This window comes from Tamandua tetradactyla, chromosome 12, assembly GCF_023851605.1.
Source record: "Tamandua tetradactyla isolate mTamTet1 chromosome 12, mTamTet1.pri, whole genome shotgun sequence".
NCBI classification, from domain to species: domain Eukaryota; kingdom Metazoa; phylum Chordata; class Mammalia; order Pilosa; family Myrmecophagidae; genus Tamandua; species Tamandua tetradactyla.
Window position 1 is genome coordinate 39,847,258 of NC_135338.1, and position 13,743 is coordinate 39,861,000.

General features: G+C 34.9%; 1 protein-coding gene across 7 annotated transcripts in view; it reads right to left on the reverse strand.

Moving 5' to 3' along the window:
* The window catches only part of CEP128 (centrosomal protein 128), a 667,241-nt gene that overhangs the window by 20,717 nt on the left and 632,781 nt on the right, over nt 1-13,743 (reverse strand). For all 7 annotated transcript variants that reach the window (XM_077123220.1, XM_077123226.1, XM_077123222.1 and 4 more), the window contains one exon: nt 9,808-9,921. In XM_077123220.1, the coding sequence (XP_076979335.1) occupies nt 9,808-9,921 (114 nt within the window). Of the gene's footprint in view, nt 1-9,807; nt 9,922-13,743 lie in introns of those variants that run through there.

A 13,743-nucleotide genomic window follows, 5' to 3' on the forward strand; every position in this document is an offset into this window, starting at 1 on the left:
ATATATACAATGGAATATAATTCAGCAGTAAAAAGAAATGCAGTTTTAACACATGTGACAATATGAATGAACCTTAAAGACATTATGTCGAGTGAAATAAAGCCAGACAAAAAAGAAAAAAATGTTTTGTTTCCTGGTGCCTGCCCATGTAAAAAAAAAAAAACAAACCCACAAATGTATGGTCTCACTGATATGAAGTAATTAGGGTAAGAAAATTCATAGTCAGAAACTAGAATATAATTTACTCGGGGCCTTATACCAGGTGATAGGAAATGGGGAGTTAATGCTTAAACTGCATAAACTTTTTAATGGGGGATGATAGAAAAGTTTGGGTTATGGATGGTGGTGTTGGTAGTACAACATTGTGAATATAAATAACAGCACTAAATTATATATTTGAATGTGGTTAAAAGGGGAAATTTGAGGTTATGTATATGTTATTAGAATAAAAATAAAACCCATAGGATTGTACAATACAAACAGGGAACCCTAATGTAAATCATGTACTATAGTTAATAGTACAGTTATAATAATATTCTTTCATCCATTTTACCAAATGTACCACTCTACTGCAAGGTGTTAATATTAGGGAGGTATATGGGAACTCAATATTTTCTCCATGATTTTTCTGGGAACCTACAACTTCTTTAATGAAAATAAAAGTAAAAAATATATATATTTATGTGAATCCTTATCAAAATCTGTTGAAAACCAGAGTAAATTATGTCCAACTTTTCATATCTCAGCATTGAATCTTTTTTCTAGACATGCTAAACATATACATTAGAGAGATACACTAGAAATCATTTAATTATTATGTCAGTTCAGCAGAACTTAGAATAAAATTGGGATAATACAGAAAAGATTAGCATGTTCCCTTAATAAAATATGGTGAAACATGTTGTGTGATTGCTTTTATTTTCTGAATCCCACAACAGAGGATTGGTCTCAAGGGTATTTTCATTTGTCATATGCTATCCTTTATTATGATTATTTATGTACATGACCCTTCTTATGCACTAGATCCTAAAGTCCTTGAAAGTAGACACTGTGGCTCAATAATAGCTGTCACTCATTGAGTATTTATTATGTGCCAGGCATGTGTACTAACTCAATCTTCACTATAACCTGAGATAGGAATTTAGGTTAATAAGTTAATTAAGCCCTGAAGAGGCTAGATTATCTTTCCAAATAGCACAGCTATTAAATGCAGACCTAGTATTCAAACTTAGGCAGTCTGGATCTATCGCCCAAGCTCTTAGCCGTTGTGTATTCTCTTATCCATCCATGGATATCCCACAGCATTTAGCAAGCTATCTTGTATAGAATAGGTTTATGGCAATATTTAGTCAAAGACTAGATGACTCCTCAGGTCCACTCCTACCTCTAACCCATCAGTCTACAGATAAAGGAGCTGAAATTCACACAGACAGTTGGTGCAGATCTGGGACTAGATTATGGGTCTATAGGACACTAGAACTATCTCCAGTTGAATGAAGAAACATGGTATACCTAATAATTGTGGTAAAAATTATATCAATGACATTATTTAGCGTTATTGCTAAAAATTACTTTTAGTCAAATCACAAGGTTAAAAATCCTTCTAATTCAAGTTTACAACACATAATTGCATTCTGCTTTCTCAGTTTCATCTGTCCAAACTTTATACCTTTCTGTCATGTTTTTCTGAACTCTCACCTCCTTTCTCCAACCTTCAGCAGTTTATCTCTCTCCTTCCACCTACTCCAGGTACGGCAGAGTAGATATGTATATTAATTACATTTGTATTAGTTGTTCCACATAGATGTGAGTTTCTTGAGGGATGACACCTTTTCTGAATTGTTTCTGTGAGTTCCCAAAGTATTGTACAGAACCTGTCATATTTTAGACATTCAGTAAGGGTATATTGAATGAATGACTGAAGGAAGACAACTTAATGGACTGACAATAAATGCCTGTAATTTTTAAGATAATTATATGTGGTAATCATCCTCCAACATAAAGAGCCCTCACAATTTATCTATGTATTTTAACTTTTCAAGATGATATCCGTATATGAGGAATATGGACTCAATATACTTGGAATAGGTTGAAATATGTGATAGCATTTATCATTTAAACATATGGTAGGAAAAAAGAGAGACATATGGAGATTCTTTGAAAAACATGTTAAACCTTTATAGTATTCAAATGGCCAGTTGAGTACAGTGGCTAGAAATACTAGAGTCAGAATACTCAGGTTACTTCCTTGCACTACAATTCACTGTGTGATAATAAGCAAAACATCTCCTAGAAAGCACTGAGCACATGTCTGCATCATTCAATAAATGTTAATAGTATTATTACTTAATAAATAATTAGGACTAAAAAAAATTACTGAGAGTAGTGACTTGGAACCAGTATTTCATTCATTCAACATATTGGGGATCTAATGTACCATACTGGATACCTAATATCCTCCAAGCTCTGGTGACACAGCAGTGAACAATAACAACTTGAACATCATTTTATGGTTTACAAATGTTTCACTCCAAGAATATAATTTTACTTTTGTTTCAACCTTTTAAGTGGCAGAGCAAGTTGTGTGTCATGGTGTTATCTTGCCCATTTATAGATAAGGAAACAGGTTCAGAGAGGTTAAGAAGGTCCCAAAGTTAATGCAACTCATACTTGAGACCAGATCTTATTCTTCCACTTCCCCATTAGACTTACTTCACACTTTGTAGGTGGGGCTGGCTCTCGATTTCTTCCTGGGGTTCTAATTCATCTAAGGCAGATACCCAGAAAGATTTTGTCTTATTGAGAAGGAATCTGCAAATGAGAGGTTTCTTGAAGTCTGAAGCCATCATGAACTACCGTGTACTTCTAAAGCCTTGAAACCATCCTAAAAACCCTGTGCCTAAAAATCTGGAATGACTTCATGGTGTTACAAAAAAGTGAGATTGAAATATATTCTCAGATATCTTATCCTAATTATGATACTTTTCTGATGGATTTATAAACATATGCACTTAGTCTTTGGCAAAGTTTTAAAATTTAAGTATTTTTTGTTATTTAAAATATATATTTTTTTAGTATGGCCTCAATATTTTCTTTTGCTATATTATGCAATAATAGCATATCTATATACTATGTGTAGGAAATACCTACAGAGTGCTTAATTAATTAATGAAGTACCTAATCACAGATTAGAAGTACCTAATCAGTAAATTAGATTTATGTGCACAGATGCTCACCTACACTCTGCATTATAAGAAGGATACTGGAATGAAGTCTGGGTAGTATGGTAGGTCCACTGTGAGCATTCCTTCAGCAGATATTTTCTGTGGGCCTTCTGAATGTCAGGCACTCTGCTGGGTTTGCAATACACTAAGATTAATACTATATGGTCCCTGTTGTGGGTTATTGGTTTATGAAGACTAAAAATTAAGTACCAAATCTGAGGAATGAATAAAGTGTTAGGAAAAGAGAAGAGAAAGGAATGGATTTGGTTTCCTAGATGAGGTGGTATTTGAACTGGGCCTTCAAGTAATGAGATGGACTTTGTAAGGAAGGAAGAAAATAGGCAAATAAAATAACATGAGCAAAGGCATGGAGAGGTGAAAGCATGTGTTAAGGGAATTGGGTTTGGTAGAGTGGTGCTCCAACAGGTCTAAAAAATTAAAGTGCTCATCTATGTACTCATCGTGTTGGTTGCTCTTTTCAGATTTTGCAACAACAACAACAAAAAATTTCCTCTGAATTGGCCACTTTTTTGTTCAATTTTCAAACAGCGAGATGAAATCAACTAGTTAAATATTATGGCTGGTAGGTTAGTGTTGACCACTTCAAAAGAATAAAGATTTTTTGAAATTTCAGCATGATTTGATTGCCTGTAAATTTTCAGATGTATCATCTAAAAGAGTCCTGAAAAAATAACAATCAAATATTTGATAGAATTCCAGAAACACTGAGGCTAGGAAAAACAAAACATTTTTTTTTAACTACCAGTTTAATATGTATTGAATGCTCACTGTGTATTCTGGAGTATGAAGGACTCAAAGATGAGGCAGATGGTGTCTGACCTCAAAGGTCATACAATCCAGTAGAAAGTATTTCTGAAACTCAGTACTGACCTATACTTTTCTTTTATATTATACTTTTCTTCTATATTAACTCAAAAGTTAGGTTTGTATCTTAAAACTTCTATATAGGACAGGTTTAAAGGATGGTAAATAGGTTGAGGATTGCAGGGGAGCATGGCAGTTTACATAAGATATCTTATCAAAGGATGGGGATGGGTGGCTATAAATGAGTTTATGGGTATATTATGTGTGGTTAAGCTCCCCAAAGTCCCCATGGTTGCTACTATTGATTCAAAGAAATACTGATACCATTATATAAACAATACACCAATGCTATATTTCAAAAGTCATTAAAATGAATAACATTAAAATAAAAATGTTTATGTATCACCTACAATCTTGAATGGCACCAGGAATATGCAGAAGCCATTGTTTAAAAGATTTAAGAAATGTACAGAAATAGCCAAGTAAGAAAGAATGTCCTAATGGCCATTAATTGCTATAAGCAAGGTATTAATAAATCACAAAGAGATCCAGTGAGAGAGAAACAACTTCCAGGAGCAAATTATGTACTTATACCATACTCAGCCTTTAATATGACAAAGGCTTTGGCAAAGTCTGGTTTCATAAACTCTGCTGAAAGCCATTATCAACACTTGCTCACCTACCTCATCTTATCCTGTACAAACATCTGCTTCTTAAAAAAGAAGTTGCATACTAACTCTCAAAATAGAAACTGAAATATTTTTCCTTTTAGGAAGAGAAAGGATTGGAGAAAAACATGCTTTCTGTGATTTTACTAAAAAATCCAATGCTAATTAAAACCATATATTTCGCATGAGTAGAGAACAAAAAGGGCAGGTAGCAAATGGAGATTTCTTGGACAAAACCATGCTCCTCCGTGAATTCAGATTAGCAATGCTGTGTTACTGGCTGACTTTTGAACATTCTGTTCTATTTGAAACAGCTGGGGCAGCAAGGAAGACTGTATGTCCTTCAGAAACCCAATTAAGTCTGATGAAAAAGAGGCCAGGAAATACATGTGCTGTCTACAGAGAGACAGAGAAAATGCTGTGTTAGATTCAGCTTTGAATTTAATTTTATCTATAAATGTTTACATCAGGCTTGTTCAGTTAGCTTGGTCAGCTTAGTACAATATTCTATTATGCTCTTAGCAATTGTGGACCTTGGTCCTGCTCAAAATCTCAACAGATTTCTAGAAATTTGATCACTTTTGTTGTGGTGATTGCTATGGGAGAAAAGAGCAGGAGGCCAGCTCTACCCTTGGGTTGAAAGTGAACTTGACTTGCACATTTCCCGTGTCCGGTGTCCCTTCCCTTCACCAGTAGTCTGGCCTTACTAGATGTTTCATTGTCTTTTTACAATAGCAGCAATATGTGAGAAATCAGCTGCCAACATGGTTCTGATATTTCAACAGTTATTTCTCTGTCGACAGTAATATAATCAGGGTTCTATAACTATAAACCAAAAGAGATCCATTTCCAAATTGAGATGTGGATAAAATACTTCACCATACCTTATCATTGCAAACCAGTTTTCAAAAGATTCATGGGCATGTTTCCATCCTGATTTCTTACAGCACTTTAATGAGGTTCTCTTTTATAGAATTTATTCCTTTCTCCTTGGCACTACAACTTTTTTTTTTGTAAAGACTGAATTCCTAAGGGTTGGTAATGGTTTTTATTATTACGCCATTCTCGAGTCCCTAGTATAGTGCTTTGTATACAGTAGAAACTCAGTAAATGCTATTTAAATGTTATATTAGTAATAACAATAACAACAAACAAGAAGATCGTTCAACTAGCATGGAAGTTCCAAAAAGGCAGGCATGTCCGTCTGATTTGTTCACTAATGTGAATCCCATCCTCTTGATAGTTTCTGGCACAAAATAAACATTTCTTAAATGAATAGATAAGTACTATGATTTTCTAAAGAGCTTCGGCAGTATTCCTTTGATGGGTCAATAAGGAAGAGGAAATATTTTACATAATGTGTAAAGGATAAAAGACTAGATCGTTAATTTCTTCTTTCTTTAGATTAGGGGTTGGCAAAACTTTTCTGTTGAGGGTCAGGTAGTAAATATTTTAGGCTTTGGGGCTACAGTCTCTGTTGCTACTACTCAGCAGCCATAGATAATATAAAAATCAATGAGTATGGCTGTATTCCAATATAACTTTATTTACAAAAATAATCAGGGTAAGATTTGGACTACAGTCCATAGTTTTCTAATCCCTGCTCCACAGAAATGATCTATTAGGATAATTGATGACTAGAAAGGTATTTTCTCCTTGAAGACCATGCATTCTGCCTCTATTTGGACCACCCCCTCCCCACTCCCAAACAAGTAGTACAGAGCTTTGCAATTTGGTAGCTGCTCAGTATATTTTTACTGAATTAAAATGAATTCCATATTGTGCTGGTTTGAAAGTGTTGTGTGCCCTGGAAAAGTCATGCCCTTTATTCCTGATTTGATTCAATCCTTGTGATTAGATTATCTCCACAGAGATGTGGTGCTCCCAGTTGTGGGCATGGCTCTGTGATTTAAGTTCACGAAGATGTGATGTGCCTAACTGTGGGGGTGATTTTGATTAGATGGAGTTGTAACTCCATCTATTCAAGGGGGCGGGCTTGATTAGTTTACTGGAGTCTTTAAAAGGAGAAATGTTTTGGGAGAAAACTCAGTGCAGACTCAGACAGACGTTTAGAAATGCAGATGCAGACACTTGGAAAACAGTTGCTTCAGAGCTGACAGAGACACAGACGTTTGGGGATGCTTGGAGTGCTGACAGAGAGAGCAGATTCCCAGACATGGCCAGAGCCCAGCAGACATCGCCATGTACCTTCCCATTAGCTGCTAAGTAAGCCAGAACCCAGAACTGTGTCCCAGAGGAGCTAAGTGAAGGCCATCAGCCACTTAGAGAGGAAACCACTGGCATCAGCTTTTCTTGAGTGAAGGTAACCTTTTGTTGGTGCTTTAATTTGGACATTTCACAGCCTTAGAACTGTAAACTTGAAACTATTAAATTCCCCTTTTCAAAGCAGTTCTATTTCTGGTATATTGCATTTTGGCAGCAATAGGAAACCAATACACACACTATCTCATTTCTTGGATCCACAGTTTTCAGTAGAATCAGTACACTCAAGTCTTTGCAGTGTCCTTTTTTTTTTTTTTAATCCATGCACAAGCAAAATGTGGGGGAGGTTAACAGCCGCTGAAATAATGCTCTCTAAAGCTGATCTAGCTAATGGGGATTCTGTCTTGACAGAAAGAGTCTCAATGCCTTTTATTTTAAGCATGTTTTACAGAAAGTTAATATTTAATCAGAGGTATCACTGCTGATTATCTAAGGAGCCAATAAATGATTAACATAATTTTCCCACTACCCATCTGAGCTCATGATTCTTTTGAAGTTGCCTCCTCTCTCAGTCATTTTAATAGCTTATTTTCATAGAAAACATGAACCAAAGACCAGTGATAATCCATAATTGGCAAAAATGTGCCTCCACATTTTCCTCTCCAATAACTACAAAAAATATAATATTCTCATCAGTTCAGACATCTGCCATATATGGTGATAAGTCTACATATTTACCATTGAAATGGATCAAATTTTAAAATATTTAAGCCATAGTAATGTGGAAAAATGCCATCCTAAATGTGCTTTGTTACCCACTCCCACCCTTCTAGACCTGGGCTACCTATTTGTAAAAATTTCAAACTCATTTCTCATTTTGCCAAGTATTGCCCTCTCTTACACCTCAGGTCTGATTTTCTCTTCTGCTGCAAATATAATTTTAAAAGAGAACTCTATGGAGATTACTTGCTGAACATGTTAAACTTTCATAGCTTTGCCATATGCTGTTATGGAAACTGCATTGATTCATTGCAATTTGGGTGTTGCTAAATAGCACTGATTCACCTGATGCCAAATCTAACTGTATTGGGATGTAATGTTTTCAATGTTTCATTTGCAGCTAGACCTAAGTTGAACTAATAAGATACATGCATTGTTTTATGCATTTTTCGAGAAAATTGACTTATGATATTAAAAATATAAGCTTTATTTTGTAATTTCTAGAAAAATTAAAGCATATGACCAAATTTATAGTATAGTGGTCAAGGACATAGATTATTGGATTTAGGTCTTAATCATGATTCATACATTTAATTGCTCTCTGACCTTGCTTTCTTCATCAGTAAAAGAAGAAAAAAAATAATGGTGTCAACCTAATAAGACATTTGTGAGGATCAAATGCGATTATGTTCATAAAGCACGCAACACCTACAAAAAGAGCAATTTCATGTGGCTTGTTCTAATAGACGCTCAATAGTTGGTAGTCACAAATATCAACTATTGTTGCCTAAGACTCGCACTTCTGTTCAAGGTTATTGGTATTCCTTTAAATGAAGGAGAAATGCTTGCTTTTTTGGGACCTGATGGGAATGTTGGAAAACTACTGAGAACTTAAAAATTGGCACAGCAGACAACAAGGTCACTACTATAGTGAATAATACTAATCTATGAAAAAAAAAGGTAAAAAGGTATTAAGTCACAACATGTCCTCTTCTCAGTAAAGGTATCAATAACTTCACGTAATTGTGTTAAGTTTTTGTTTAAGATGGGGAACCGGAGTGTTCATTTTAAGTATGCTAGGAATGACTTCTGGAAATGAACACTGACTTTATATTCACTGAGCTTTCTATCCTGTTACATTCAGAGGCGGAAAGAAGCTTCTTAGAAATAATTATGTTTGACCGTAAGAAGTGAATACATATAGTGTAATGAATATCCATGCACAGTGAAGTTTATAAGAATATAAAAAAGCCAGAAGAGCCAGTAGCTCATTTTTTTTTAATTGACTTGCACTGTACATTCAAATATAGATGGATTTTCTCTAGGCCAGTGTTCACAATTTGGGCGTTTTTATCCTCCAGGGATTTTTAGCAATGACTAGAGATACTTTTGGATGCCACAATTTGGTCGAGGGGTACTACTGGCATCTAGTGGGTAGATGCTAGGGATGCTGCTAAATATATTTCCTGCTCATGACAGGCCCTACAACAAAGAATTATCTGGCCTAAAATGTCAATAATGCCAAGGTTGAGAAAATCTGCTCTATGCTAAGAGGTGTTCAAGGTCAAATGGATTTAAAATCACTCATACCCCAGGTAGATATTGGGCAACCTCTAAAGGATAGTAGGCTTTCTGTCAGTATAGCCAAAACTTTCAGTCTTCTGCTTCTGTTCAATAATAATGAACCATAAGCAGACATATTAGCATGGAGTTCACATTCTCAGGAAAAGAATGGCCAGGGCTATAATTATCAAAGACTATATGTTTCTGGATCTACTAGATACTTCAGTGCTGAGGGTAGCTGATTTTATGCATAGAGGAGGGCAAGTATCCACACTAAGATTTTAACCAACGAAGCGACTAGGGGATTCCAGGCTCATGATTTTTTAAGCACCATCAATATACAAACAATATATCAAGTCATAATGGCATAGATGTAAGGCTTAGTTTCCAGACAAAAAGTTATAAGCACAGTCATTGGATTTTCATTCCCTTCTCCCATGAAATTGAAAAATCTATTTCATATATCAAGGAAAATCTTTTCTTTTACAAATGCCCTTAAAAGAGCACTGCAGGGGCTGCTTAGGAGGTTTTAGCTGTAACGTAGATAATACCGAAAGACTAAAAATGAACGTAAAGGACATTACTTTGAAGCTTTTGACTCTGTACTTGGTATCATCTCGATGTAGCTGAAGAGAATCTCTGTGCCCTTTGTATTTAGAATATCTCCCATCAGTTCTCTCAGATGAACCACGGGAATCCTGCAAAAACAACAAAAAGTCTGAAATGGTTGATGAAAGAAAAATCAGAGCTTGCCTTTAGAAAAAGAAAATATTGATATGTAGGTAATAAAAAATTTTAGGCATTTAGAGAGATATATAGGAGGAATCACAGGTCCCCAAAGAATTGTATGCTACAATAAAAATTAAAATGAGGTGCCACATTGGTAATTGCACTCCTTTTAGGACTGGTCCCCTTGCCAGGCTGAAATGACTGACACTGTTAAGGTGAAAGGAAAAGGTTCAAGTAATAGCTGTTTGAAGGTAGTGATTAATGACACCATGTCACTCGTGGATGCTGCGTACCATTTCTTAGAGTGCAACTTGGCATCAAAATATTCTCATTGTTAAAAAAAATAAAAAGGTACCCTTAAAACTGGAGCCATTTTGCTTCACTGGTCCTCAAACAAAATTCTACCTTTTAACAACTATATCCTATAAATTTTTAAGCTTAACGAGCTCTCATTTGCTCTCAAAAGCATAAAGATTCAGGTAACCAAGTTGATGCAGTTAACTTTAAGAGAGTAAAAATTTTCTAGGGACTTTCTTTCTTTCTTTCTTATTTTTTCCTCCTTTTTTTAGGGAGGTTGGAACACAGAAAGCAGTCATTATTGCCAATGATTTAGACATTTCTACCATGAATTAGGGGGATATTAGAATAAAATGAAGGCAACTTAGTACGTGAGAAGGACCATCCATGGGATTTAGTCAACCCCCAAATTCCAAGGAACCCTAAATTTACCAGATGTTCAACCAGGAAGAGGTATTAGGATCCAAAGATATCATTTTTATAAGAAAACTAATGTCCAGGGAATTAAGAATAAGTTGCTCAAGGCTAGGCAATTTGTGGCAGATTAGGTTGGGACTTGGTACTATTTCATTTCCACTTAGAAAATATGTACAGTTCAGACGTGGGATTTTAGAGCTGAACCACCTCTTTAAATGAGGTAGAGGGAGAAAAGAGAATATGACCATACTGAAACAAAAATAAAAACAAGCCTAACTAAATAGAATTAGGTTTGTACTCACACACAGAGTCACAGATTATAGTACTACTAAGAAAAATATATGATAAATATGTTTTTCATATATATGCCAGTGTGAGAAGGAATTATAGAGATAATATTAAGGGTCTGATTTTATGGATGAGGAAACAGACTCTGCGACAGTAAGTGATTTGTCTGGTTCATGAGCTCATTCTAGATAGCCTTTGGACTATCTGTTCACTATTTTTATTACAGCACAGTGATTTTTAGAAAGTTTTAAGGAGTTTGAGAAATATAATCTATACCTAATAAGCTAAAGGCCTTATATATTTTCATTTAAGGATATGTCTAGTTGTTTTTGCTAAGTTGATTTAAATGAACTCTTTTTAAAACATTTTGTATTATGAAACATAGCATATATACAAGAAAGCAATAAATTTCAAAGTACATTGTAGCAAGTAGTTATAGAACAGCTTTCAGAGTTTGGTATGGGTTACTGTTCCCAATTTGAGGTTTTTTTCTTCTAGGTGCTCCGAAACACTGGAGACTGAAAGAAATATCAACATGGGTGGGCCACAGTGGCTCAGCAGGCAAGAATGCTTGCCTGCCATGCCAGAGGACCCGGGTTCGATTCTCATGCCTGCCCATATAAAAAAGAAAAAAAAGAAATATCAACATAATGATTCAGAAGTCATATCCATTTGTTAAATCCTATCTTCCTTGGTATAACACCTTCTTCTCCTTTGATAAATGAGGTGTTTTTAATATGAAGATGATATTAGAGCACCAGTAGGGAATGTTTCAAGATACAGGCAGCAGGGAAAAGCACATGGGCTTTGTTATTTCTAGAATTAGATCCCAGTCCCAACCAATTTACATACTCCAAATTCAGTTTCCTCACCTGTAATATGGGGAAAAATTATGTTCATCTACAGACTATCCCTGAAGCTTAGAGAAAACATAATTAGCCACTTACTGCCTGCCACACAGTACATGGAATATTCTTGCAAATTGCCACTAATTTCCTTTCCAAGTTAAGCTTTGAATTTTAATGACTAATATCAGAAACTATAATTCTGAATCTTGAAAAATATTCTCCCTACAAATTTCTCTACGTGTGTGTGTGTGTGTGTGTATATATATATATATATATACGTTAGATTTGCTAATAATCACTTGTTCATATGATGAAAAAAAATTATGGCAGTATAAGAAAATACAACTTCTAAATTGTTCATATAACATTGTGTTCAGTATAGACCACCAGGAACCAAAATGAGTTGTCACTGGAAGCTAAACTTTTATATTTTTATGCTGGTTTTTGACAGGCATCTATTTGTAACTGACAAGTGCCACCTGTTTCCAGTACCTTGTCTTGCTTGTCCTTTATTCACTTTGATGATTTCTGTTAGTTAGAGAAAAAGGTGGGAAAAATATTGGTAAAACATATTGCCTGCTGTCCATATTGGCCATATAAGGGTGAGAAGAAATTATATTCGCTTGGATGCTGGTTTCATAATCCCTTGAAAAGGATTTAGTCAGCACATGCATAATCAAATTGTGAGAAAGAATTAAAACTTAGATAACATAACTAGAAACACCTGGTTTTGTTCTATTTCTGTTAGTCTAGATATCTAGATATGTCAGCTCATCCCTGGTTCTCACTCAAAAATATTTAGTTACTGAACTACCAGATACTTCATGAATGGTAATTTTAAGATAGTGCAGACCTTGAAGACCACATCATATTAGTGCTTCCAAAAAATCAGTATGGCATGATCTAACTGCATTTCCTATCCACTCTATCCTCAAATAATATGTTAGATTTAAACATAAATATAAGTTATAGTTTCCAAAGGGAAACAATCATCATTGTTAGCTTCAGCCATACAGGGTCAATACATTATAAATCACTAAAATTGTACATTCATTCACATGCAGCCCTGAAAAGATATGTGAAAATGTTCTCTGGACAGGGACCCTGTCTGGCATGAGTGACCAGCCAGCAGGATTATGTGCTTTGCATTCCTCCTCTATGAGGAAATTTTTTTTTAATTATAATATTTTTCTGGAGTGATACAAATGTTCTAAAAATGATCATGGTGAAGAATACACAATTATGTGATGATATTGTGAGCCACCGATTGTATAATATGGTTGAACTGTATGTGTACGGATATTTTTCAATAAAAATATATATTTTAAATTACAATAAGTCCTGAAATATAGAGGGGCCAACCTCTCCAGAACATCAGATTGTTCCATTTCCCTACCCCATATTATTGACAGCCCCCTTTCAACATGAAAAAGTTAGAATGGGCATGGCCCAAATACCCCTAAAGAGTGGGAGAAAGATCAAAGGTGATCTTTGATGTACAGTTATACAGGGAAGTTAGGGTTTAATAAATGAGTATGACTGCTGAATCATTATATTGATATTTCCTTTAGTCTTCAGTATCTTAGACCAGCTAAAAGTGAAAACTTAAATTTTGGTATTGTAACCCATACCCATACTAAACTCTGAAATCTGTTCTACAACTGATTGTTGCATTGTGCTTTGAAATTTATTGCTTTTTCATATATGTTATTTTTCACAGAAAAGAGAAAAAAAAGTCAGTTGTGATGATAGAAATGTATTTATTCCTTCTAGCCTCAAACGTTCTGGAGCAGAAGGCTTGGTAAATGAAATGCCTTGTGGTTAGAGTTTTATCAATAAATGGCATGGGATATGAAATCTAAAGCCCTGGGGAATGTAAATTAATAATCATACTACAGAAATAACCTGTGAACTATCATATCTCTAAAAAAATCAGTACTC